Source organism: Saimiri boliviensis, chromosome 14 (genome assembly GCF_048565385.1).
Source record: "Saimiri boliviensis isolate mSaiBol1 chromosome 14, mSaiBol1.pri, whole genome shotgun sequence".
NCBI lineage: Eukaryota > Metazoa > Chordata > Mammalia > Primates > Cebidae > Saimiri > Saimiri boliviensis.
The window spans coordinates 83,515,389-83,542,578 of record NC_133462.1 but is presented as its reverse complement, the minus strand read 5'-3'; the positions used below and the strand labels follow the sequence as shown (position 1 = coordinate 83,542,578).

At 38.2% G+C, this 27,190-nt stretch overlaps 1 protein-coding gene across 5 annotated transcripts in view; it reads left to right on the top strand.

Moving 5' to 3' along the window:
- The window catches only part of ARID4B (AT-rich interaction domain 4B), a 166,719-nt gene that overhangs the window by 120,999 nt on the left and 18,530 nt on the right, over positions 1 to 27,190 (top strand). For all 5 annotated transcript variants that reach the window (XM_074385337.1, XM_039464298.2, XM_074385338.1 and 2 more), the window contains 2 exons: positions 11,940 to 12,024; positions 15,287 to 15,485. In XM_074385337.1, the coding sequence (XP_074241438.1) occupies positions 11,940 to 12,024; positions 15,287 to 15,485 (284 nt within the window). The remainder of the gene's footprint in view (positions 1 to 11,939; positions 12,025 to 15,286; positions 15,486 to 27,190) is intronic.

The window sequence follows — 27,190 nt, the reverse complement described above, 5'->3', positions numbered from 1 at the left end:
TCACCCCTTACCTCTCCACCCTACTAGTGCCCTCTGTCTTCTCTTACTGCTTACATTCCCTGGGCATTCATTATTATAATTACTGCTTTTGACTCCAGCTCTTCTTTTGCTCTTTTTTTTTTTTTTTCTACTCATCTGACAAAACCACAAGAACCTTGATTAAATCGAACTCTCCTGGTCCTTGCCTGCACCTGTGCAGCCAATCCTGGTTGGAGTAAAGCAAGCAACCACAGTGACTGTTCTTATTTTAAATTCATAACTGTGAACCTCAAGTGGGTACTTAATTCTTTATGTCCTTCTTCCATTCACTCTCCTACTTTCTTAGAAGACTATTTCATACTGCTGCTGATCTCTTCATATCCCCAAAATCTCTTCCCTATTCTCATTTTCAGCTGGTGAGAATTTGCTTTATACATACTGAGAAATAGAAACAAGAAAAACATTTCTGCAGACTTCATTAGATGTGCCTACCTACCTGCATTTGCTGCCACATTGTGTGTTTTTATCTTTAGCCGTAGGTATACAATCATGCTACTGTCTGAAGCCAGTCTTCTAATAACCATTCATTCTTGCCTGATCAAAGACATGGCCCATTTTCTTACTCTGTTCTGTCACTTTCACTATTTCCAAATCTGTGGTTATTTCTCCTATCTTAAGAAAAACCTTTTCTGGAGCCTGCCTTCTCCTACTGTGACATTTTGCTCCATTTCTGTTCAGCAGAACTATTTGAAAGTTACCTACACTTGTTATTTTCTGTCCTTTTTCTGTGTAAACCCATTCTTATCAGCCTTTTGTTCACTGTCTCCATAGCTGTGCTTACTGGGAACACTAGTGACCTTTTGTAGGTAAATTCCTCCTGCTTCTCTTGCTCTCTTATGTGCCTTATTGGTGGGATTACAGTCAGTTGATCACTCCTTCCATGATATACTTTGCTTGGGCTCCAGTTACAACCAGTTGTCTTGTTTATTTTCCTTCCTTTCTCAAAATTAAGAAACTATTCCTCAATTATCTTTGGTCTCTTCCTCATCTTTATACATTTTCTCTCTTTTAATTGTTCCCCTATTTATTTCTGATATTCATTTAACCCTTTTTTGGTTTCTGTTCCTATTTTTCCAATCCTAATTTGAGTCACATTTCTGATACTGAATTTTTCTAAGTTATTGTTCTGAGCCGAAGGATCCTGGAATATTTTCCCCTAGGACTCTTGAGTAAATACTTTCAGCTCTCTGCTCCCTCCTGTTGTTTTTTTGTTTTTTTTTCTTAATTATTCAAGCTTTCTACATCAGGGTCATATTAATTATTATAAAAGTGGACTTCGGCTGGGCGCGATGGCTCACGCCTGTAATCCCAGCACTTTGGGAGGCCGAGGCGGGTGGATCACGAGGTCAAGAGATCGAGACCATCCTGGTCAACATGGTGAAACCCCGTCTCTACTAAAAATACAAAGAATTAGCTGGGCATGGTGGAACGTGCCTGTAATCCCAGCTACTCAGGAGGCTGAGGCGGGAGAATTGCCTGAACCCAGGAGGTGGAGGTTGCGGTGAGCCGAGATCGCGCCATTGCACTCCAGTCTGGGTAACAAGAGTGAAACTCCGTCTCAAAAAAAAAGTGAACTTCATTTTAAAATATGAAAAAAATTGTTGTTTCGTATCTATTTCCCCTAATATCCCTTACCACATCTAGAAATGTATACATTTGGCATATGGTAAGTACTAAATGAACGTGGACTAAATTGGAGCTCCTGACAACAAAATGGAAGTAGAGCAGAAGTTAGACTCCAAATAAAAGCCACTGGTTTTTTAGAGCGATACCTGTAATAGAGGATTGGGACAGACATAGCTTGATCCTCTCACTAGAGCCGCTTCTCAACTCATTAATATGTAACTCTATTTCACTTTCTGTGGAACTACCAAACTTTTCCACAGACACTACACCATTTTACATTCTCACCAACAATATTAGGGTTCCAGTTTCTCTGCATCCTTGTCAACACTTGTTATTCTCCGTTTAAGAAAATTTGGAGGTTATAGCCATTTAGTGAGTGTGAAGTAGTATCTCATTGTGGTTGTGATTTGCATTTCCCCAATGACTAAAGTTGAGCATTTTTCATGTACTTATTAGCCATTTGTATATCTTCTTTGGAGGAACGTTCCTTCAAATCCTTGCCGTTTTTTAATTGGTTAGTTCTGTTGTTGTTGGATTGTAGTTCTTCAGATATTCTAGATACTTATCTCTTAATCAGATATATGATTTGCAACTATTTCTTTTGTTGCCTTTGCTTATGATGCTGTATCCAAGGAAACACTGCTAAATCCAGTGTTCTGAAATTTTTCCTGTATATTTTCTTCTAAGAACTTTATAGTTTTAGCTGTAATACTTAACACCTTTGATCTAATTTGAGTTCGTATTTGTATATGATATAGGTGACATCTTTGGTTCACATAAAGAGAGCATCTCTTACCAAACAAAATGGGAGTCGAGACTGAGAGACTGGAAGGAATTTGATTAGCAATACTCATTTTCTGTGACTTTTAATTAATTAATTTATTTTTTTGGTGATGGAGTCTTGCTCTGTTGCCCAGGCTGGAGTGCAGTGGTCCAATCTCGGCTCACTGCAACCTTTGCCTCCCCAGTTCAAGAGATTCTCCTGCCTCAGCCTCCTGAGTAGCTGGGACTACAGGTACCCACCACTATACCTGGCTAATTTTTGTATTTTTAGTAGAGATGGGATTTCACCATGTTTGCTAGGCTGGTGGTCTCAAACTCCTGACCTTATGATCCACCTGCCTCAGCCTCCCAAAGTGTCTATTGTTAGTCTCATTTTGTCCTTTAAAATTTTTTAATGTCACTTTTCAACTTAATTTCTTTGTTCTTTCCTGCTCTAAAATGTTTTGTGTCCTTCATTTTATTTCTTTTTTCTTTTACTTCCATGTAATCTGATCCCTGCTATACTTCCCCATTGTGTATGCCATTGGATTTAGGAATATTGAAATAGAGTACAAAGTTGTTCTAATCTTCTTTGAAATAATTGTCCTGGTAATGATAGAAAGCAAGGTACCATGGGAAATTGTCTGTCTTGTTTCTTTAGTACAGAAGTCAGAGGCCTATAAAATGAACACCATTTGACAATGGTTTCCTTACCTGTAAATTTGTTTTAGAAGAGAGTGACTTTTTATTTAACCATAGATTTTGGGTAAAAAAAAATGTAAACATTTCCTTCATGAAAAAAATTAACAATTCAATTATGTGTTGTTCTCAAATAGGTTTAAGTTTTTCTTTTTTTGTATATTCATCTTAGAAGTTTACTAAATTTAGGCCTATTTCATTCAGTAGTTTTGTAGATTGGCAGGTACATTGGTATTTCTGTCTAAGTGCACAAAAAGCTTAATGCCATAAATTTATCAAATATTAACAAAGTATACTCTTGGGGAATTTAAAAAACTTAGCATCTGTGTTACAGTATGCAGTTAATGCCATAGTTAACCATTTGCAATTGTTTTTGTAAGCGTTGGTAAAATGCCCTATTAGTGTTCTTATTATTACGTATTACCTTTGCCTAAAGACCTATACTTCTGTTTTATTTTATAGAGTTAGATTGCATAAGAAAACCTGTTAATATAATTACTATACCATTCTGTTGAGCTGTTTATGTCAAATCTTAAATATGACTATGCTATAATATTTATGGTTCTATTATTCTGCCATTATATTCTTAAGTATGAGGAATAGCATTTTTGTCTCTCTGATAGAGATTTAACTGTTATATTAAGTAGAAATATGAAATGTTCATAGCATACTTAGGAATTTTATTTTTGAATAATATATGACTTATTTTTGTCTCACTTTATTATAGGTACATGATTAAAAGCATTAAATTATCAGTTATTTTCATAAATCTTGTTTTAGATATTCAAATTAAAATACATATAAACATATAAAATTCATAAAGTAGGTAAATATTGATAAAATTGCTTATGAAGTTTATAATTAATAATAACTAACATTGCTTTTCATCATGACTTGGTGTTTTTTTCTATTATTTTGTCATACTTGTATTTATTTAATTCAGGAGGAGAAATCCCTTTTCTAAGACAGTACAAATTTCTACTTTATACGTGAGCTTTTAAAAACCAAATAAGTTAATTATATGACATACATTAACTTTTTTGTTTATAGAGAGGCAAGATATAAAATACATATTGTGCAACAATTATTAAGTGACTGTTCAATATAGAAAACAAAATATAGATGATTTTAACATTTTACTTAAATTAATGATTGGTTATTAGATTTTTATCTTATAATCTGTATACGTATTTCAAAAAGTGGAGTTTTAAGTATTATAGTAATTTGATTTTACTTATGAAGTTATTTTTAAAATACCTTGATTCTGCATGCTATTTATTTTTAAATCTCTCAGACTGTGCCTTTTAATTATATATTAACTATATGTTGATAATATTTATTTTTAAATTGGGTTTAAGAAGAACCAAAAGCTGAATTGATATGGGCGTATTAACCATTTCGATATTATGTCTGGTTGACTAACATTCTTTTTCTTTTTTATTATTACAAAATGATTTCTTATGTAATTTGCCAGAGCATCCATACAAAAGTTCTAAAGCTTTCTTTTTAGAATTCCTGTTTTTCTCTGGTGAGAGCAAGTATGCTATGGTCTCTGAATGGTATCTTTTAGCTTTGTATGAATATTTTAAAACATTTTAAAAATCAAATATCTGTGTGATGGCTTCTTTCAGAAAGTTTCAGAAGGTTTGTATTAACAGTTTGTCATTACAATTTGTTTAGTGTTGTCTTCTCTGTTAAATTGTAAGCTCCTTGCAGGCAAAAGCTGTGTTTGTTGATTCATTGCTGAGTACCCAGTGCCTAGTGCAGACTCTGTTACACAGTAGGTATCTAAAAGGTGTTTGTCAAATTAATACATTCCAGTCTTGGAGTCTCATATAATTTTTCATTCTACAGCTGGGCGTGGTGGCTCACGCCTGTTTTCCTAGCACTTTGGGAGGCCAAGGTAGGTGGATCACCTGAGGTCAGGAGTTTGAGACCAGCCTGGCCAACATGGGGAAATCCCATCTCTACTAAAAATACAAAAATTAGCTGGATATGGTGGTGCACACCTGTAATCCCAGTTGCTCAGGAGGCTGAGGCGTGAGAATTGCTTGAACCCAGGAGTCAGAGGTTGCAGTGAGCCAAGATCTCGCCATTGCACTCCAGCTGGGGCAACAGAGCAGGATTCCATCTCAAAATAAATAAATAAATAAAATTCATTCTACTTCATTTTGTATAAGTCAGGGAACATACTAGATCTTCAGAAGTTAAATGAGTTTATCATGCATGTGTTCTTTTATGTTTTGTTAGTTGAATGTCGTGATCTGGGAGATATTCTTGGACAAGTCATGTATATACCTTCAAAATATTTTCCTTAGTACTTTAGATAAATATTCAATAAGATACTTATATAGATTCCATCTGTAGAATTAATTCTATTGATTGTACTGATAACTGAATTGAAAACGTGTGGGCTAATTACTGTCTTATTTTTTCAACTCTGTTTATTTTTAATATTTGTTTTAATACTTTTTGTTTCAATATTTCTTTTTAAATATAAGCATTTAGTAATTCTCTTTCCCTTGTGGCCTGCAAAATTAATTTATTTTCTGTTATCGTGAAAAGGCCGATTATGATATTCTAATTATGATTCCTAAAGGTTAAGACCAGTTAAAGCCAGAATAGTTCATATACAATCCAGTCTACCTGGATTTTCAGACATTTTCGGAAAACTCTATTGCTTGAATCTAAAGTTGCAAGACAATTTATTTTATTTCATGTTACGTTATTGAGACAGAGTCTTGCTCTGTCACTGGAGTGACATTGCAAAGCTGGAGTGCATTGGTACATTCTTGGCACAGTGCATCCTCTGCCTTCTGGGTTCAGGTGTTTCTCCTGCCTCAGCCTCTTGAGGAGGTAGGATTACAGGCATGCACCACCACGACCAGTTAATTTTTGTATTTTTAGTAGAGACAGGGTTTCACCATATTGACCAGGCCTGTCTTGAATTCCTGACCTCAGTTGATCCGCCTGCTTCAGCCTCCCAGAGTGCTGGGATTACAGGTGTGAGCCACCACACCCAGCCACTTTAATTTATTTTTAGGCCAACCACTAAGGTTAAGTTTCTCTCCTAGTTTTCCAGCTATATTATCACTAAACATGATAGCCGAAGGTATAATGGACCTGCTATTCTTAGAGAAAAATCTAGCTATTTAGCAGTAAGGTGGTTTCTTGGAAGATCTTTTGCTCATAATTGCTATTATAATATTAGCATTGGCCCTACACAGGAGATACTCTTATCAGAATGTGATCTCTAATATGTTGATTTCTTGTATGATACTTAAAGCAGAGTCATGAATATTGGAGAGCCCCTGTACAGGGATGGCCAGTATAGCTGGGAGAAGAACACAGTGTCAGTAGTATTTGGGGATGTCTTAAGGAGAAGACTAGAAGCATTTTTTTATTTTATTTTTTTGAGACAGGTTCTCACTGTCGCCCAGGCTAGAGTGCAGTGGTACAATCACTGCAGTTGTTCACTGCAGCCTCAACCTTCCAGGGTCAATCAGTTCTCCCACCTCAGTCGTCAGTATAGCTGGGACTACAGGTGTGCACCACCATGCCCAGCTAAATTTTTGTATTTTTTTGTAGAGACAGAGTTTCACCATGTTGTCCAGGCTGGTCTGGAAGCATTTTAGAACCAAAAGGTTTGTATTCAACTTACTTATTAAGATTACTGTATTCTGCCGGATGTGGTGGCTCATGCCTATAATTCCATCACTTTGGGAGGCTGAGGTTGCCAAATCTCTAGGGCCCAGGAGTTGGAGACCAGCCTGAGCAGCATAGTGAAACTGTCTCTCTACAAAACGTAAAAGAATTACCTGGGTGTGGTGGTGCGAACCTGGAGTCCCAGCTATTCAGGAGTCTGAGGTGGGACAATTGATTAAGCCTGGGAGATCAGGTCTGCAGTGAGCCAAGATTGTGCTACTGCACTCCAGCCTGGGCAACAGAGACTCTGTAGCAAAAGGGGAAAAAAAAGATTCTCATAATCCTTAAGATTGTACTTTCAGGAATGAATAGATCTATCTTACTTGACATGGTACCCCAAGGAGAAATTGAGAAATATTTTATGGCCTTCTATTTCTTAGCTGCAGTTTCACTCTTTGCCACTTCCTTTCCAGTTATTCCTCCCAAGTAGTTGGGACTACAGGCGTGCGCCACCACACCTGGCTAATTGTTTTTGTATTTTTAATAGAGACTGGGTTTGACTATGTTGGCCAGGCTGGTCTTAACTGTTGACCTTGTGATCTACCCACCTTGGCCACCCAAATTGCTGGGATGACAGACATGAGCCACTGCTCCCAGCCTATTTTAATTTTTTATGATACTCAAGATGTGTGAACTTGAGCTAAAATTTTCCATTTTCTATCTGCATTGACTGTTTTCTTATCTATTAAGTCTAAGGTAAATTTGGTGTTGTCTCTTTTTAATATATACTAAATATACTGTATTTTTTATTACAATTCAAGGTGAGGTTGAAAATAAATATATACTGTATTTTTTAAAGTTAAATTTATATAGAAGAAACAGGATTAACTGTAGCTTTGTTTTATAGTTCTGAAGTAAACTTTCTTCTTTCAAGTGTGTGCTTCCTTGGTAAGGAATGAGAAATCTTGACCCACTAATATTGCTTTCTTAAATTACTTGGCAGCAGTAATTTTGCCAGTCTGGTTCTTTCTTAGATAATTTTAATGTCTGTAGGAAATGTGGGATTTTCGGGTAGAGTTTTTCCCCACATGAATTTTTCCTTTTTTTTTTTTTTTTTTTTTGAGATGGAGTCTTGCTCTGTCACCCGAGCTGTGGTGTGATGTCAGGTCACTGCACCCTCCACCTCCCAAGTGGTCCTTCTGCCTCAGCCTCCCAAATAGCTGGGATTACAGGTGCACACCACCATGCCCAGATAATTTTTATTTTTGGTAGAGACAGAGTTTCACCATGTTGGCCAGGCTGGTCTCGAACTTCTGGCCTCAGATGACCTGCCTGCCTCAGCCTCCCAAAGTGCTAGGATTACAGGCATGAGCCACCATGTCCAGCCTCCCCACATGGATTTGTGGTTTTTTTTTTTGTTGTTGTTGTTCCTATTATTTGAAATTATCCTGTAGAGAAAATAGAAGGAATACTTAGGTAATACTGTAATGAGTAAGTACATATACAGGAGGAACATTTATTTTTAAAAACAATGATCGCTTATAGTTACTTAATTTTATGACCATCTTTATTTTTCTTGTAAGATGGATCAGACAACAAAAATGCTATTTAAAATCTCATTAGGTTTTGAAATACTTGTCTGCCAATATGTTTGTATCAGTGGTCTCAGCCTGTATTTGGTAAGGACATTTGTAATTTGAAAAAACTTCCTTAACCAAAATTCTCATATGTTCTGTTTACCTTTTCTTCCTCTTCACAGTCACTGGTCTCTTACTCTTCACTGTGCTTAACTACAGAGGCCTGGAATACCCTCTGCCATTATTTTAGTTTTAGAATCTTTTAACAGGCAGTCCATTTCCTCCTCTTCTCCAATTTTCCACAGGCGTGGTTTTTGGCAAGCACTCTAATTCACTTTATTTATTTATTTATTTATTTTTCTGTTTTTTTTTTTTTTAATTTTTTCATTTACTTCTTTAATTCACTTTCATTGTTGGAATTTTTTTTTTTTTTTTTTGGAGACGGAGTTTCGCTCTTGTTACCCAGGCTGGAGTGCAATGGCACGATCTCAGCTCACTGCAACCTCCGCCTCCTGGGTTCAGGCAATTCTCCTGCCTCAGCCTCCTGAGTAGTTGGGATTACAGGCACGTGCCACCATGCCCAGCTAATTTTTTGTATTTTTAGTAGAGATGGGGTTTCACCATGTTGACCAGGATGATCTCGATCTCTTGACCTCGTGATCCTCTCGGCCTCCCAAAGTGCTGGGATTACAGGCTTGAGCCACCGAGCTCGTCTGGAATTTCTTAACTTGTGAAATAAAGTCACTGATAAATTTTTAAGACATGCTCTCATTCTAAAAGTTATTAGTTTTGATAACAGTAACAATATTGTATAACTGTATTTTATGCAAGGAGAGCCTAACTGGCCAGGTAAAGAAAAATCCAAAAAAATTAGTGTCAAAACCAGGGAATACTTGAATAAACAAACAAAAGCACTAAGAAAGTAGAATAGAAAGAAGCTAAGTAACAAAAGTTATAATACTAGTTAATACTTAAAGATCTGTTAGATCTATAACTACAATAATGTAGTATTATACATCATGTTTCCTGTTAGAATAATTGTATTATTCCCCATAGGAATTTTTTAAAGGAATTTCTTAAAACCATACAGAATATTCCATTACTTAAAATTAATTAATATTAAAATTAAACAGAATAGAAAGTTCATACTGTTTAATTACTAGTTTAAATATTTTAGAACTATTTATATAGTTTGTTTTGTCTAATTGCAGAATTTATGTTTTTGTGTGTGTCCTGCTTGCTCCAACACACTTTTGACATCTAAACTTACAACTTAAACTTATTTTTCTGGGCCGGGCGCGGTGGTTCAAGCCTGTAATCCCAGCACTTTGGGAGGCCGAGGCGGGTGGATCACGAGTTCGAGAGATCGAGACCATCCTGGTCAACATGGTGAAACCCCGTCTCTACTAAAAATACAAAAAACTAGCTGGGCATGGTGGCGCGTGCCTGTAATCCCAGCTACTCAGGAGGCTGAGGCAGGAGAATTGCCTGAACCCAGGAGGCGGAGGTTGCGGTGAGCCGAGATCGTGCCATTGCACTCCAGCCTGGGTAACAAGAGCGAAACTCCGTCTCAAAAAAAAAAAAAAAAAAAGGTAAAACATGATTATGTCTTGGTTAAGCTTACATTAATGTTATGTGCAGCCATCATGAACTGACTTCAGTTTATCTCATAAAAATTTAGAAAGCTGGTTTTGTTTTCTTTTAAAAACAAACTTGATATCTTGACTTCTTTTCATAACTATTCTAAATAGAGCAGCTCTAGGAATCCATATTGAAATTTACAGAGGATCGAGGTGTTTTCATTTTTCACCATGCCCCGAATTTTGCAAGGAAGTAAATTACTTTTTTAAGCCTTATACAATTCTTGGTATTAATAGGAAAGATAAAAGTACTGCAAATACATAGATAGATTTTATATATTTATATATATAGATAGATTTTTATACCAAATAATAGATAGTACCAAATATAAGTACCAAAAGGGGTGTGTTTAGTAGAAGAATACTTGCTTTAAAGCTTTTCAACGGGTGGATCACGAGGTCGAGAGATCGAGACCATCCTGGTCAACATGGTGAAACCCCGTCTGTACTAAAAATACAAAGAATTAGCTGGGCATGGTGGCACGTGCCTGTAATCCCAGCTACTCAGGAGGCTGAGGCAGGAGAATTGCCTGAACCCAGGAGGCGGAGGTTGCGGTGAGCTGAGATCGTGCCATTGCACTCCAGCCTGGGTAACAAGAGCGAAACTCCGTCTCAAAAAAAAAAAAAAAAAAAGCTTTTCAAAGTACTTACCATATATTTGTACTTACCATATGTTTCCACCAAAAAAACATACATGGTATGTACCATTTTTAAAAAATTATTTTTAAATTGTAGTCTTATTTTATACAGATATAACTAAACCTTAGGCTGAGAATGAGTTGACGAGGGCCACGTAACTAGTAAGCAGGGATTATGTTAAGTCTGCCCTAAAGCTCATTCCAGTCCCTCTTATTCTTATTATGACCCTCAGCATCTTCCAGCATACAAACAGAATCCCTTGCATCGGGATGAATCCTTAGCTTCTCTGTAGCCAGTAGTTTGTTCAAGCAGAATAACTGCCCAGGAGTTTGCTGCAGATACTTTCCAGGCCTGCGCTAGACTAAGAATATAATTTATTAGTCAAGTAATGACTCAAGTCATTTACTTCTTGATTTGGGAACTTTGTTAGTTTTTTTTAATGCTTCTAACAATGAGGACATTTAAATTTAAAAGCTCATTTTCAGGTGTTCATGTTCTAGAATTAAAAATGTCAGTGAGTTTTCTGTTTTCTATGAGAAATGTGTGTAACTTGGAACACAAAGAGAATGTCAATTCATTTTTAATGTTTACTTCTAGCTGTCATACTTCTTGAATGAAGAATTAATAAATTGTCATTTTTTCTTTTGCTTTAAATAAATAGTTTTATTGCAGTTAATAGTAACTTACATCATAGGAAATTGTGAAGACTATCAGCATTGAATCAAGAGGCCATCACAGCTGTCAACTCAGCTGTCTGTATATGTAGGAAGCATTTCAGAATACTGCAAATCTTTGCAGAGTAATGGTGTTCTAGTATTTTATGAGCAAGCATGTTTTTTCCTAGTTGATTTTTCATTGTCCGTAAATAGGGTACTTTTCTATTACACAATGCCATTTAAAACTGAAGCTGTTATCTTAACTTCCTGATGTGTCTAGAGAAAAATTGCCTACCTGCTGCTTAAGAACAAAACAAAGTAAAAAAATATATAAAAAATACTGCGATTTATCCTGATACTTCTGTACAGATTCAGTTTCTCTTTGTTGTAGCAGAGTAAGCAGTGCTAGTTGAGGAATCATTAAATGATGCTCTCTAGCCTGGCTCAGCCAGTAACTAACTTTATATCCATGGACAAGTTATTATATTCCTCTCTTTGGGCCTTGGTAGCTTACTCTTCAGGAAGCTGAGATGATTTCCAAGGTCATTTTCCTTCTAAAATACTATGTTTCTATATATGAATTTCTCTTTAATATGGCATAGGTTATTTCTGTGGTGTATATTATACATATTTATATTAATTTCCTTTAATTTTAGATACGATGAATGGATTAAAGCAGATAAAATAGTAAGACCTGCTGATAAAAATGTGCCAAAGATAAAACATCGGAAGAAAATAAAGGTAAATGCTTGTTTTTACTATACATTATTATCTCTTAAAAAGTTTTCTGGCCGGGCACGGTGGCTCAAGCCTGTAATCCCAGCACTTTGGGAGGCCGAGGTGGGTGGATCACGAGGTCAAGAGATCGAGACCATCCCGGTCAACATGGTGAAACCCCGTCTTTACTAAAAATACAAAAAATTAGCTGGGCATGGTGGCGCATGCCTGTAATCCCAGCTACTCAGGAGGCTGAGGCAGGAGAATTGCCTGAGCCCAGGAGGCGGAGGTTGCGGTGAGCCGAGATCGTGCCATTGCACTCCAGCCTGGGTAACAAGAGCGAAACTCCGTCTCAAAAAAAAAAAAAAAAGTTTTCTGGCCAGGCGTGGTGGCTCATGCCTGTAATCCGAGCACTTTTAGGAAGCTGAGGCGGGTGGATCATGAGGTCAGGAGTCCAAGACCAGCCTGACCAACATGGTGAAACCCTGCCTCTACTAAAAATACAAAAATTAGTTAGGCGCAGTAGCACATGCCTGTAGTATCAGCTACTCAGGAGGCTGAGGCAGAGAATTACTTGAACCGAGGAGGCAGAGGATGGAGTGAGCCAAGATCGCGCCTCTGCACTCCAGCCTGGGCAACAGGGCAAGACTCCATCTCAAAAAAAAAAAAAAAAAATTTCCTCCTAATGATGCAATTAAATGTCTTAGTCTTAGTGTTACACTTTCTTGAAATAGCACATTTTTCAAATGCTAGATTTGTATATAATTAATTTTGTCAGGTTAGGGAAAGCATTTTAGAAACAGTACTGAATAACTTTTGAGACTTTTTCAGTCCCAGTGTTATATAAAGCCACTCAACCAGATTTTATTTATCTGTTTCTGCCCTTTCCCTTCTCCTTTGGTTACCAACGAGGAGCCATAAGGCAGTGTGGCTTGGAGACATAGGTTATTATAATAGCTGTAAACCATTACAAGGAAGAAAAGGCTATCTGGCAACTCCTTTTTCTCTTCATCTTTATCTGATTATAGTTAGTGACTTAGAATATATTCCCCCCAGTTTTTTTGTTTTTTTTTTTTTTGAGACGAAGTCTCACTCTGTCACCCAGGCTGGAGTACAGTGGTGCAGTCTCAGTTCACTGCAATCCCTGCCTCCCAGTTCAAGTGATTCTCATGCCTCAGACTCCCAAGTAGCTGGGATTACAGGCACACACCACCACACCTGGCTAATTTTTGTATTTTTAGTAGAGATGAGGTTTTACCACGTTGGCCAGGCTGATCTTGAACTCCTGACCTTAGGTGATCCGCCACCTTGGCCTCCCAAAGTGCTGGGATGTTAGGCATGAGCCACTGCGCCCAGCCCCACAGGATACTATTAACCATACAAATACCATGTGGATTTACTTATGGGCCAATATGGAAAATTAATGTTACTTTTATTCATTCTATGACTAAATTTTTCTAAATGCTTGATTAGCAAGTAAACCATTAACTAGGCTTTATAATATTTTTTGTCTTCTTAATGGCTGTTATATACTTTAAATAGTACATGTAGTTGAGGTGCTTAGTAGTTCTTTTGAGATTCAGTCTTCATATTCAAAGTGCATTTCCGTTTCTGCTAAGTGAATTTCCATTTCTGCTAAATGATTCCTTAGTGGTCCCAGATAATGAAAGCTTCCCCCTAAAGTGGTCATTCTTTTTTTACTATAAAATTGGGTCTATGTTTTAAAATTTTCAGTATGGCAACCCACTAACTACAACTCAAGACTTCTCAAACACCTTTTCATTTCCCTCCTTTACAGGAATATATGAAAATTATGCTGCATTTAGTATTGTTTTTAGGCACTGAAAGAGTTCTTTTGGGGGTAGGGGGACTAAAAATGGCAATGTCTTTACACAAAGCAGGTTTTAGAATAGCATTTGTAAGGTGGAGGATGGAGCGGGAACACTAATATTAGACTATTACTTAAGGAGTTCTTTCTGGGTATTTGTCTGTATTCAGTTCTTGATCCCTCTGCCTACATATTAAAACTCCTGGTTATGAGGGAAGAGGCATGTGAATTTTGAAAAGGCTTCCTAGGTAACATTTTGATATTGTACATCCCCCTTTCAGTGTATTTCATCTTACTCTGGGGGCTACTATTGTTGAGGCTGCCCTCTGACACCCATTAAAATCCACATTTGAACTTGAACTTGGGTAGACTATTATTGCCTTCAGCATGCATGGTAGATTATGACTTGGGATAAATTATGAAGTAGTGAAAAGGCTAGCAATAGCAGGAAAATTGGAACAATACAAATAATTGATTGGCTGTGGTAGTCTACTTACGTATTATTCCTTTTCAGTGTGTTCTGAGAATTAATCTCAGAACCCTTAGGCAATGGATCTCACTCTTGAACACGTTTCAGAATCACTTGGAGGGCTACTTAAAACTCAAATGGCTTGGTCCGATCCTGGGTGTTTCTGGTTCAGTAGATCTGAGTTTGTTTCAAGGAGTTTGCATTTTTAAGAAGTTCCCAAGAGATGCTAATATTATTGGGCCAGGGACCACACTTGGAGAACCACTACCCTTAGCCATCTATTATATGTAAGGAATTAACTTACCTTCTACGCATCTGGAATGATAATAGATATGTACCATCCTTAGGAGAGTCACTCTCACTCAAAATTTATAGTGTTTACTGCTAACTCATCCTTCAGAGTGAGCTTATTTTTCCTATACATCAAAATAATCTCCCCACTCTCTGCTCATCTATTTTTAAACAAATAATTTGAGAAAATTTCATTTTTTTCCTAAAACATTAATGTGTCACTGAGGTAGGAAGGTGCCCCCTGACTTGACTTTACAAAAGTACTTGGAATTTTGTCATTCCCAACCCACATATAATGAGAAAGTTAGAGATTTTTAAATGACCAGGTTGAAATTATTTCTTTTTTTAGTTAGTATTTAATTTAAACCTGTTGTGATTTTAATTCTGAAGAATTTGTAACACCAATTATTGGCAAGTTGTAATAGGTTTGCTAGTCCTAATCCCCTATCTGATTGCTAATTTGATTCCCACTATTAAAGTGTAAATACAAAACCTTTTTGCTCATCCTATAGTATTTTGTTAAGTAGTTTTAAAAATCTTTGGCTGTTTTGAGGGGCTTCTTAAATTCTTTCTTTTTATGTTAAGTATTTAACAGCATATTCTGTCACTTTGAGTTAAAAATTGATATTAACATTGTTTCTAATAAATGCCTCATGATAAATTTGTTTGACACGAGATACTTTTTTTCCTTAACCTAGAATAAATTAGACAAAGAAAAAGACAAAGATGAAAAATACTCTCCAAAAAACTGTAAGCTTCGGCGCTTGTCCAAACCACCGTTTCAGACAAATTCATCTCCTGAAATGGTATCGAAACTGGATCTTGCTGATGCCAAAAACTCTGATACTGCTCATATTAAATCCATAGAAATTACTTCGATCCTTAATGGACTTCAAGGTAAACATAACAATCATTCTGGTGTATGCAAGTATTTTATTTTAGTTTATATGAGTCAAATCCTATAAAGGTTAATTCAGTGACATCACCAACTACTATTTTTTTTATCAGAATTTTGTTTGCTCTATTATTACAGGTTGTGTGTCTCTTAACTAACATTCCTGGAACCAGAAATGTTTTGGATTTCAGATTTTTTTTTTTGATTTTGGAATATTTGCATTGAACTTACCCATTCCACTAGCCAAATCTGAAAATTCTAAATCTAAAATGCTCCAATGAGCATTTCCTTTGAGAATTATGTCAGCACTTAAAAAGTTTCAGATTTTGGAGTCTTTTGGATTTTGGATTTTGGATGTTTAACCTGTACTTGAAATAAATTCAGCTATTGATTGAGGCCTGGAAATTTTTGTTAGTAGTAGATCCAAGGGCACTATAAAATTTTGGTTAACATTTAGTATTCAGCTTTTAGTTTTATTACCTTTTTTTTAGTACCTGCTTTCTGTTGCAGTTTAAAGCACAGTTTGTGTTATATAACATCAGACCATAAAAGTATACTGCCAAGTTATTGTAAAGGACACCAAACTTTGTCCTGATTATGACTGTTACGATCTCTCTTTTTTGAGACAGGGTCTCACTCTATAGCCTAGGTTGGAGTGCAGTGGTGCAGTCTCAGTTCACTTCAGCCTCAACCTCCCAGGCTCTAAAGATCCTCACATCTCAGCCTCCCAAGGAGCTAGGTCTACAGGCACATGCCATCATGCCTGGCTAGTATTTATATTTTTTCTACAGACAGGGTTTCACCCTGTTGACCAGGCTGGTCTTTAGCTGCTGAGCTCAAGCAGTCTGCCTGTCTTAGCCTCCCAGAGTGGTAGCATTACAGAGAAGAGCCACGGCACCTGTGACATGACCTCTTTTATGATGGTATTATTGCTTAGTATTTAAGACAGAAAGAAGTACAGATAATAAAAGCAATGAGGATTGAAGGGGGAGAATTTTTAAATCTGACTGGCAGAGAAAGGAACATATCTGATTTATGAGATAAAATAATGTATCTCCATAAAAATATATTAACATTTCTTATAACTTAAAAGTGGTTTCATTTTTACTTATTTTGAAAGTAATAGAAGCTAGTTAACTGTCTCTTACTGTAGATGTGTTTCCATTAACTCATTATTTTATAAACCAAATACTGTACAATATTTTTATTAGTTTACTCACCACTGTACTGAGGATAATATTTAAAAATTGATTTTTAAAAAAATTTCCAATGTATTTGACATGAGAATAGTCCATGGAAAATACATGTATAGCTTAAAAAACAGTAATAATATGGATACTAGTATGTCTCCACAGTAGCAATCAAATATTATTTACTTAAAAACATGTAGTATGTCTCCTCCCAGAAGTAATTATACTCTGGACTTTTGTGTAATCCTTGCTTTACTTTTCTTCATAATTGAATTATCTATATTTATATTCCAAAGTAATTTTTATTTTACTTCATTTTTTAGGGTTGTTTTTTGTTTGTTTTGATTTGTTTTTGTTTTTGAGACAGGGTCTCACTCTGTCACTTGGGCTGGAGTGCAGTAGTACTATCATGACTTAACTGAAGCCTCGGCCTCCTGGACTCAACCGATCCTTCTACCTCAGCCTCCTAAGTAGCTTGACTACAGGCATGTGCCACCATGCCAGGCTAATTTTTGTATTTTTTGTAGAGATGGGGTTTTACCATGTTGCCCAGGCTGGTCTCAAACTCCTGGACTCAAGCAATCCAATCCACCTGCCTTGGCCTCCCAAAGTGTTGGGATTATAGGCGTGAGCCCCCGCACCTAGCCTGTCTTTTAGTTTTTTAAAAACTGAGTAACAGCTGGGCACGGTGGCTCACACCTGTAATCCCAGCACATCGGGAGGCCGAGGCAGGTGGATCATGAGGTCAGGAGTTCTAAACCAGCCTTACCAATATGGTGAAACCTCATCTCTACTAAAAAATACAAAAATAAGGCGTGTGTGGTGGCACGCACCTGTAATTTCAGCTACTGGGGAGGCTGAGTCAGGAGAACTGCTGGAATCTGGGAGGCGGAGGTTGCAGTGATCCAGGATCATGCTACTGCACTCCAGCCTGGGCAACAGAGCGAGACTTGGTCTCAAAAAATAAAAAAAAAGCTGAGTAACAAGCATAAGCCTGGCTTTATTAGAAGGATCAGATGAAGGCTTTCTGAGAATGTTTTCTGAATAGAGATTCTGAGTCATACTCTGATTTCAGATTTAGCTTCTCTGAGAGTTTACAAAAACCCCTCCAGGAGAATTCAGTTGAACAAGGTCATAAGCCAGTTCTAGTAAACATAGGGGTCCACTACAGTTAGAATATCTGACATACTCAGCTGGGCACAGTGGCTCGTCATGCCTGTAATCCCAGCACTTTGGAAGGCTGAAGCGGTTGGATAACCTGAGGTCAGGAGTTCAGCATGGCCAACATGGTGAAACCCCATCTCTACTAAAAAAAATACAAAAAATTAACCAGATGTGGTGGTGGGTGCCTGTAATCCCAGTTACTCAGGAGGCTAAGGCAGGAGAATCACTTGAACCCTGGAGGTGGAGGTTGCAGTGAGCCGAGATCATGCCATTGCACTCCAGCCTGGGCAACAAGAGTGAAACTCCATCTTACAAGGAAAAAAAAAAAGAATACCTGACACATTAACAATGTATGTCATGCGGGTATGTGCTCAGTCATAGTATTAGACTACTCTGTATATTCTCATTCTAGGCTTACGGCGATTTTCACAAGTAGGTCAGAATGTTTCTGCTGGCTAAAATGATGTCATTAGCTGATCTAGGTAGTGGCACATAAGACATGGAAGGGAGAGCTGGAATTTCATTGACACATAGTTGAAACAAGATAAATACAGATTTTAAAATCCAGTCTGGTTCACTGAGGCTACACAGAAGCAGCCAGGTAGCTTAGTGATAATAACCTACAGTATGACTTTCTTTGGAAATTACACTGCTCTAGTCTAGACTGGTTTCTCTCTACATCTGTTGCACAGCTATTTTCCTAGGGAGATCCCATTCTAGGGATCTCCTTTAATGTAGTTCTTGGATTTCTTTGTTTTTGGTATCTCAGGTTTCTTCCCACCCTCATACTTTCATTTTGGTGGAGCACATTCTCTAGTAGCTTCTTAAGAACAAGTGCATGAGAGGAAATTTTTAGAGATTGGCTGTATTTAAATATCTGTATTTATTTTTGCAAATATCTTTATTCATAGTTTGGCTAGGTTGGAAGTTTTCCTTCAGTATTTTATTGGCAGTGTTGAATTGCCTTTTGCTTCCAGTGTTGCTTCTGTGAAGTCCAGAGCTCTTCCAATTCCTGATTCTTTGTGTGTAACTTGTTTTATTTTTTGCTTTTTCCTCTCTGGAATCTTTTCTTTTCTTTTCTTTCTTTTTTTTTTTTTTTTTTGTGAGATGGAGCCTCACTCTGTTGCCCAGCCTTCTCAGCTCACTGCAACCTCTGCCTCCTAGGTTCAAGTAATTCTCAGCCTCCCCAGTAGCTGGAATTATAGGTACCTGGCACCACACCTGGCTAATTTTTGTATTTTTTTTTTTTTTTTGAGACGGAGTTTCGCTCTTGTTACCCAGGCTGGAGTGCAATGGCACGATCTCGGCTCACTGCAACCTCCGCCTCCCGGGCTCAGGCAATTCTCCTGCCTCAGCCTCCTGAGTAGCTGGGATTACAGGCACACGCCACCATGCCCAGCTAATTTTTGTATTTTTAGTAGAGACGGGGTTTCACCATGTTGACCAGGATGGTCTCAATCTCTTGACCTCGTGATCCACCCCCCTCGGCCTCCCAAAGTGCTGGGATTACAGGCTTGAGCCACCGCGCCCGGCATTAATTTTTGTATTTTTAGTAGAGATGGGGTTTTGCCATGTTGGCCAGGCTGGTCTCGAACTCCTGACCTCAAGTGATCCACCCACTTCAGCCTCCCAAAGTGCTGGGATTATAGGCATGAGTCACCATGCCCGGCTAGGAATCTTGAATCTTTGTTTTTAATGTCCTAACGTTTCACTCGGAAATACATCTAAAGGCCAAAGCAAGGAACAGATATATCCATAGTACACTTGGCTGTTCTCTTTCTTTGGCCTTGTGTAGATATGTTTTCATCCCCTGTGGTGTGTACTTGCTAGACTCTTTAGAACTAGCATCTTGTGTCTTTCTATTCTAGGCAGTTTTCTTGAATGATTTTGTTGATTATTTCCCCTCCTGCACTTTACTGTTCTCTTTTTAATTTTTAATTCATTATTATTATTTTAACAAATAAATTATTATTATTTTTGAGATGAGGTGTTACTGTGTTGCTCAGGCTGGTCTCAATCTCCTGAGCTCAAGCGATCTTCCTGTCTCAGCTTCCCGAAGTGCTAGGATTACAGGCATGAGCCACTGCTCCTGCCCTCCCAGATTTTTTCTTTAATTGCGGCAGCGTTTCACTATATTCAGCCCTGTTCTCACACTTCTGTGCTCAAGCAGTCCTCATGCCTCAGCCTTCAAGTTAGCTGAGTAGCTGGAGTTACAGGTGCATGACACTGCACTTGGCTGTTATCTTTCTTTGGCCAGCCATTATCTGATATTGTACCTTCTGTAATATGCTCTAATATGCTCACCTTTTAATTTCTTGCTTTTTATTTATTTTTGTCTTTTTCCTCTAATGTCTTTGAAATTCTATTTGCTTTGTCTTTTAATCCTTCTGTTGACTTTTTGCTGTAATGTTTTTTTCAATGAATATTTTAATTTTTGATTTAAACTAGTTAAAATTTTTTTAAGACCTCTATTTTCTGTGTGTTTTTGTACCACTCTGTTCTTGTAGGTGGACATAAAACCTTTCTGATTTTGATCTTTCGAAGGATTTTATAATTTTTTTGTTCTTTTTTTTTTTCTTTGCATGGTCAGTTACCTCTTATTTCCTTTTTTTCGGTTTTGTTGTTGTTGTAAGCTTTTCCCTATTAAGAATTTTTTTCCTTTCTGTCTTAGGATTATGAAGGAAAGACTAAACTGATTTGGAAATTGCCACCATATGGTTGGGACTTGTTGACCTTAAGTTTAACTGTTGGGTGATCTGTTTGGCCATTTTTTAGGGAATTCATAATATGAAGTCTGTAGGTATTTTTATCTTAGACTAGTTGGCTTCCAGAGAAAAGAGTTCCAATCTCTTGACTGAAGCGTAAGAGAATGGTTTCCAGTATTCTAGGATCTAGTTGAAGAACAGAGTGGTTTGGGAGATTCTTAGTGTTTAGTACAGATATATTTATGAATCCCCCACATTTCAGCATTACATCTGTACCTGTGCCTTCAACAGTTGTTAGCATCTCCCAGGCTAGGAGCCCCCTCTTACCATCTACAGAGAATAAAGCTCTAGAAGGGCAGTCACCTTGCAACCTGAAATGAGGTGGGTATCTAGGCATCTAAGTACTTTTCAGTCTTCACCCAGTGCTTCTTGTATGAGGCTCCCTCCTACCCTTTTTTATTTTCGTAGGCTCTAGGGCAGTCAGTAATTTTTTTTTTTTTTTTTGATATGGAGTCTTGCTCTATATCCCAGCCTGGAGTGCAGTGGCACAATCTTGGCTCACTGCAGCCTCCACCTCCCAGGTCCTGATTCAAGCAATTCTCCTACCTCAGCTTCCGGAGTAGCTGGGATTACAGGCATGAGCCACCAAGCCCAGTTAATTTTTGTATTTTTTAGTAGAGATGGAGTTTCACCATGTTGGCCAATCTCTGGTCTTGAACTCCTTACCTCGTGGTCCACTGCAGTCAGTAATTATTGAGGGTTCTATGGGAAACTGGGTTGGTTCTTGGCTTTCCTCACTGCTGGTATGAGATTTATCCACCTTTGGTGTCCATTCATTCATTTATCTGCTTTCTGGCTTGCAAATTGTGTTGCTTTTCTCTCTTATGTCCCCCAATTTTTGTAGGTTTATATCATTTCAGAAATTGAATTTATATACCACATATATGACACATATGAATGTGTGTGCATATATATACACACACATACATATAACATATATAAAATGTCCCAAAACAACATAATATACTATATATGTAATATACACTCACATGTGTGCAATTTTTTTACAGATGGTATCATTAACATATTATTGTTTTTCCCCCCACTTAGTAGTATAACTTACAAATCTTTCCAAATCAGCACATCCATATCTACTGAACAGATATATCATAATTTATGTAATTAGTTCCTGACAAAAAGACATTTTGGTTATTTCCCATATTTTTCCTATTACGGACAGTTCAACAGTCAGCATCATATTTGCATACTTGTAACATTTTAAGTGTTCTCTTCATATTTTCTCTTTTCCTCAGTGAATTTTATTTTATTTTTGACCCCAGGTCAAATTAAAGATATTTCCAGTTAATTAATGATCATCATATGAATGCGTATTTGCATGTATATTTATACATAAAAATGTGATGCCCCTTGTGAGTATAGAACACAGACAGCTAAGATTCTATCCTCTTGGCCTGAGACGGGCTGGGAACAAAACTAGACGTAGAATGGTAGTTGGAGTTCTGTGAAGAAATTGAATGTCTCTGGAGAATAATCTTCCACATTCTGGCTGTGGAAATCCCCTAGAGTAAAGGCGATCCCGGATTATTCAAATAAAGCCTATCAGTTAGTAAATCCCACCAACACTAGTCCCAATCAAGTTTTAGTAGGCCATTCTTAATCATCTCCTGTTAATCTCAGAGAACCTACAGTATCTGTAAAACAAGAATAAACTGGGCGCAGAATAAACTTGGCTCACCTCTGTAATCCCAGCATTTTGGGAAGCCAAGGCAGGTGGGTGGATGACTTGAGGTCGGGGGTTCAAGACCAATCTGACCAACATGGAGAAACCCTGTCTCTACTAAAAATACAAAAAAATTAGCCAGGTGTGGTGGCGCATGCCTGTAGTTTTAGCTACTTGGGAGACTGACGCAGGAGAATTGCTTGAACTTGGGAGGCAGAGGTTGTGGTAAGCCAGGATTGCCCCATTGTACTCTAGCCTGGGCAACAAGAGTAAAAACTCCATCAAAAAAAAAAAGAGAAGAGCTGGGCACAGTGGCTCACGCCTATAATCCCAGCACTTTGAGAGGCCGAGATAGGTGGATCACCTGAGGTCAGAAGTTCAAGACCAGCCTGGCCAACATGTTGAAACCCCATCTCTACTTAAAATACAAAAATTCGCTGGTTGGCCAGGTGCAGTGGCTCATGCTTGTAATCCCAGCACTTTGGGAGGCTGAGGTGGGTGGATCCCCTGAGATCAGGAGTTCAAGACCAGGCTGGCCAACATGGCAAAACCCTGTCTCTACTATAAATAATAAATAAATAAATAAATAAATAAATAAGCTGAGTGTGGTGGCACATGCCTGTAGTTCCCAGCTACTTAGGAGGCTGAGGCAGGAGAATCGCTTGAATCCAGGAGTCGGAGGTTGCAATGAGTAGAGATTGCACCATTGCACACCAGCCTGGGCGACAAGAGTGAAACTCCATCTCAAAAAACAAACAAGAAAAACACACCAAGAATAAGATGCAGTGAAAAAGGAACAAAGAACACAAGAAAGACTTGTAGTTAAAAATCTAAATTAGAGCTGGTTACAGTGGCTTATGCCTGTAATCCGAGCACTTTGGGAGCCCAAGGTGGGCAGATCATGAGGTCAGGAGTTTGAGACCAGCCTGGCCAACATGGTGAAACCCTGTCTGTAGCAAAAATAGAAAAATTAGCCAGGCGTGGTGGTGCATTCCTGTAATCCCAGCTACCTAGGAGGCTGAGGCAGGAGAATTGCGTGAACCTGGGAGGCAGAGGTTATGTAGTGAGCCAAGATCGAGCCATTGCACTCCAGTCTGGGCGACAGAGCAAACTCCATCTCAAAAAAAAAAAAAAAAAATTCTAAATTAGGCCAGGCACAGTGGCTCACTGTATAATCCTGGCAGTTTGGGAGGCCGAGGCAGGTGGATCACCTGAGGTTAGGAGATTGAGACCAGCCTGACCAATAAAGTGAAATCCCGTCTCTACTAAAAATACAAAAATTAGCCAGGTGTGTGCCTGTAGTCCCAGCTACTTGGGAGGCTGAGACAGGAAAATTGATTGAACCCGGGAGGCAGAGGTCTCAGTGAGCCAAGACCACAACACTGCACTCCAGCCTGGGTGGCAGAACTAGACTCTGTTTCAAAAAAAAATTTAGTAGAGCATTAAGAATTTAAATTGGAGGAAATCCTCAGAAAGTATAAAAAAGCAGCAAAGAAAACTTTTTTAGGAAAAAATAAGTGACATAGACTGTTAATCTAGGAAGAGGGAACTATGAAAATAGGAGAGAGGCTGGTCGCGGTGGCTTACACCTGTAATCCGGGCACTTTGAGAGGCCAGTGCAGCCGGATTACAAGGTCGGGACATCAAGACCATCCTGGCCAACATGGTGAAACTCTGTCTCTACTAAAGTACAAAAATTAGCCGGGCATGGTGGTGCATGCCTGTAGTCTCGGCTACTCAGGAAGCTGAGGCAAGGGAATCGCTTGAACCTGGTACATGGAGGTTACAAGTGAGCCGAGATTGCGCCAGTGCACTCCAGCCTGATGACAGAACAATACTGTTTCAAAAAAAAAAAAAAGAAAGAAAAGAAAACAAAGGAGAGGAAATACTAAGTAAAAGAAGAAAAATTCCAGATCAGACAAAAATCTTTAAATTGAAACTGTTCACTAAGTACCTAGTAAATTAAGTCATACCATAGTATATTATTATGAAATTATAAAATATCAAGAACGGGCCGGGCTCAATGGCTCACGCCTGTAATCCCAGCACTTTGGGAGGCCTAGGTGAGTGATCACCTGAGGTCAGGAGTTTAAGACCAGCCTGGCCAACATCGTAAAACCTCATCTTTAAAAATAAAATAAGTCGGGCACGGTAGCTCACGCCTGTAATCCCAGCACTTTGGGAGGCCGAGACGGGTGGATCACGAGGTCAAGAGATCGAGACCATCCTAGTCAACATGGTGAAACCCCATCTCTACTAAAAATACAAAAATTAGCTGGGCATGGTGGCGCATGCCTGTAGTCCCAGCTACTCGGGAGACTGAGGCAGGAGAATTGTTTGAACTCAGGAGACAGAGGTTGCGGTGAGCCGAGATCGCACCATTGCACTCCAGCCTGGGGAACAAGAGTGAAACTCCATCTCAAAAAGTAAAATACAATAAAAGAAAATACCAAGAATGAAAAAATCACCACAAAGGAATGAGAACCCAAATGAAAGTTATGGTTTGTAACCCCTTAAGTAAAGAGGCAGTACATTCAGAAGTCTGAAGGAAACAAGATTTAACCTAGAATTCTGCGCCTCATTAAACTCTCAATGAAGTTTGAGGGTAAGGATGTATTCAGATATGTAAGGACAAAGATTTATATCCCCTGTACCTTTTTAAGGTAACTACTCAATGATGAGCTGTAATACAGATGAGATAACCAAGGAACAAGAAGATGTGAGATTCAGTTAACAGTGGATGTAGCTCAAGAGAAAGCAGTGAAGAGGATTCCCAAGACAACAGCTGTTAGAGCAGAGCGGACCCAGAGAGATAACACCCAGATGCTGTTGCAGAAAATAGGTCTCTAGGGTACAGAGATTGGGCGAATAAGGGGAAATTAGATACAATGTTTGATTTAATGAAATAAAATTATGTGAGAGCCATACAAGGGAAGATATATCCAGAAAAGTAGTTGGAAACTCTTGGAAAAATAAAATGCTGTATAAGAAAGGAAGTTTATCAAATGTACTACTTATTTCTACAGGGAACCACATATATATATATGTTATAAATACCATATTGTAAAAACAAAAGATAGCTATATATAGAAAGGATGGTAGAGGGGAGATGTGGGTGTTGATAAGAAAGAATCCTCATTGCTCATAGAGGATAAATTTTATAAATAAAGTAACAAGTCAGGCACAGAGGCTCATGCCTATAATCCCAGCACTTTGGGAGGCTGAGGTGAGCAGATCACTTGAGGTTAAGAGTTCGAGATCAGCTTGGCTAAAATGATGAAACTCCATGTCTACTAAAAATACGAAAATTAGCTGGGTGTGGTGGTGCTGTGCCTGTAGTCCCAGCTACTTGGGAGGCTGAGGCAGGAGAATTGCTTGCCTGGAAGGAGGAGGTTGCAGTGAGCTGAGATCACACCACTGCATTCCAGCCTGGCAACAGAGTAGTAAGACTCCATCACACACATACACACACAAATAAATAAAACAAATAACGTATTATTAACAGTAAGAGATGATTATAACTATCAGATGTTAACACTGGAATGGAAGAAGAGATTTTTCTCCTCCTGTTGGTTTTTGCATCATGAGTCTAAATTTGTTATTAACAATGTTTTGATAATAGTAAAAATGCAGCCATGCAGAAACACATTGTAAAGATGAAACGTTTTAGCAATCTTAGTTATATCAGTTATGTTTTACATTTAACAAATTTAGCTAAAGAACATGCATGGATTTCTCAGTAGAGAGCTGTAGTTAGGGTTGTAAGTTCTGGAGTTAAATGACTTAGATTTGACTACTTTTGGGGTTAGATTAACCTCTAATCCCCAGTCTCCTTTTTTGTTTTGTTTTGTTGTGTTTTTTGTTTTTCTTATTTATTTAAAACCCCAGTCTCTTGAACTATAAAGTGAGGCTGATAACAACATGTATCTTGTAGGGTTATTGTGAGGATTGAATAGATGATCTGTTCAAAGCCTATCAAAATAACCAGCATGTAGTAAGTTCTCAGGAAATATTATCCTAAAATAATAAAATGATTTATTAGAATGAACACACTGAAGCAGTAAATTCCATAATTTTATATAAGTTAGCAGTTACTTAATTATATCTATTCTTTAAAAACATCATGGAAATCCATTGTTTACAGAATTCTTGGATATTCATTATTACATTGAAAAATGAAGCTGGGCCGGGCGCCGTGGGTCACGCCTGTGATCCCAGCACTTTGGGAGGCCAAGGCGGGTGGATCACTAGGTCAAGAGATCGAGACCATCCTGGTCAACGAGGTGAAACCCCGTCTCTACTAAAGATACAAAAATTAGCTGGGCATGGTAGCACGCACCTGTAGTCCCAGCTACTTGGGAGGCTGAGGCAGGAGAATTGCTTGAACCCAGGAGGCAGAGCTTGCAGTGAGCTGAGATTGCACCATTGCACTCCAGCCTGGGTAACAAGAGCAAAACTCCGTCTCGAAAAAAAAATAGAAAAAGATAAATGAAGCTGGTCAGGTATGGTGGCTTACGCCTATAATCCCAGCAATTTGGAAGGCCAGGAGGGTAGATTGTTTGAGCACGTGAGTTCAAGGCCAGCCTTGGCAACATGGCAAGACCCTTTCTCTACAAAAAATACAAAAATTAGCCAGGTGTGACACACTTGTAGCCTCAGCTACTTGGGAGGCTGAGGTAGGAGGATCACTTGAGCCCAGGAGGTTGAGGCTGCAGTGAGCCATGATAGCACCTGAGATACAGAGTGAGACCCTATCTCAAAAAAAAAAAAAAAAAAAAAAAAATGGAGAGAAAGAAAAATGAGGCCAGGTGCAATAGTAGCTTGTTCCCATGTTCCCAGCTACACAGGAATGCAAGATGGGAGGATCTCTTGCGCCTAGGAGTTTGAGGCTGAAGTGTGCTATGATT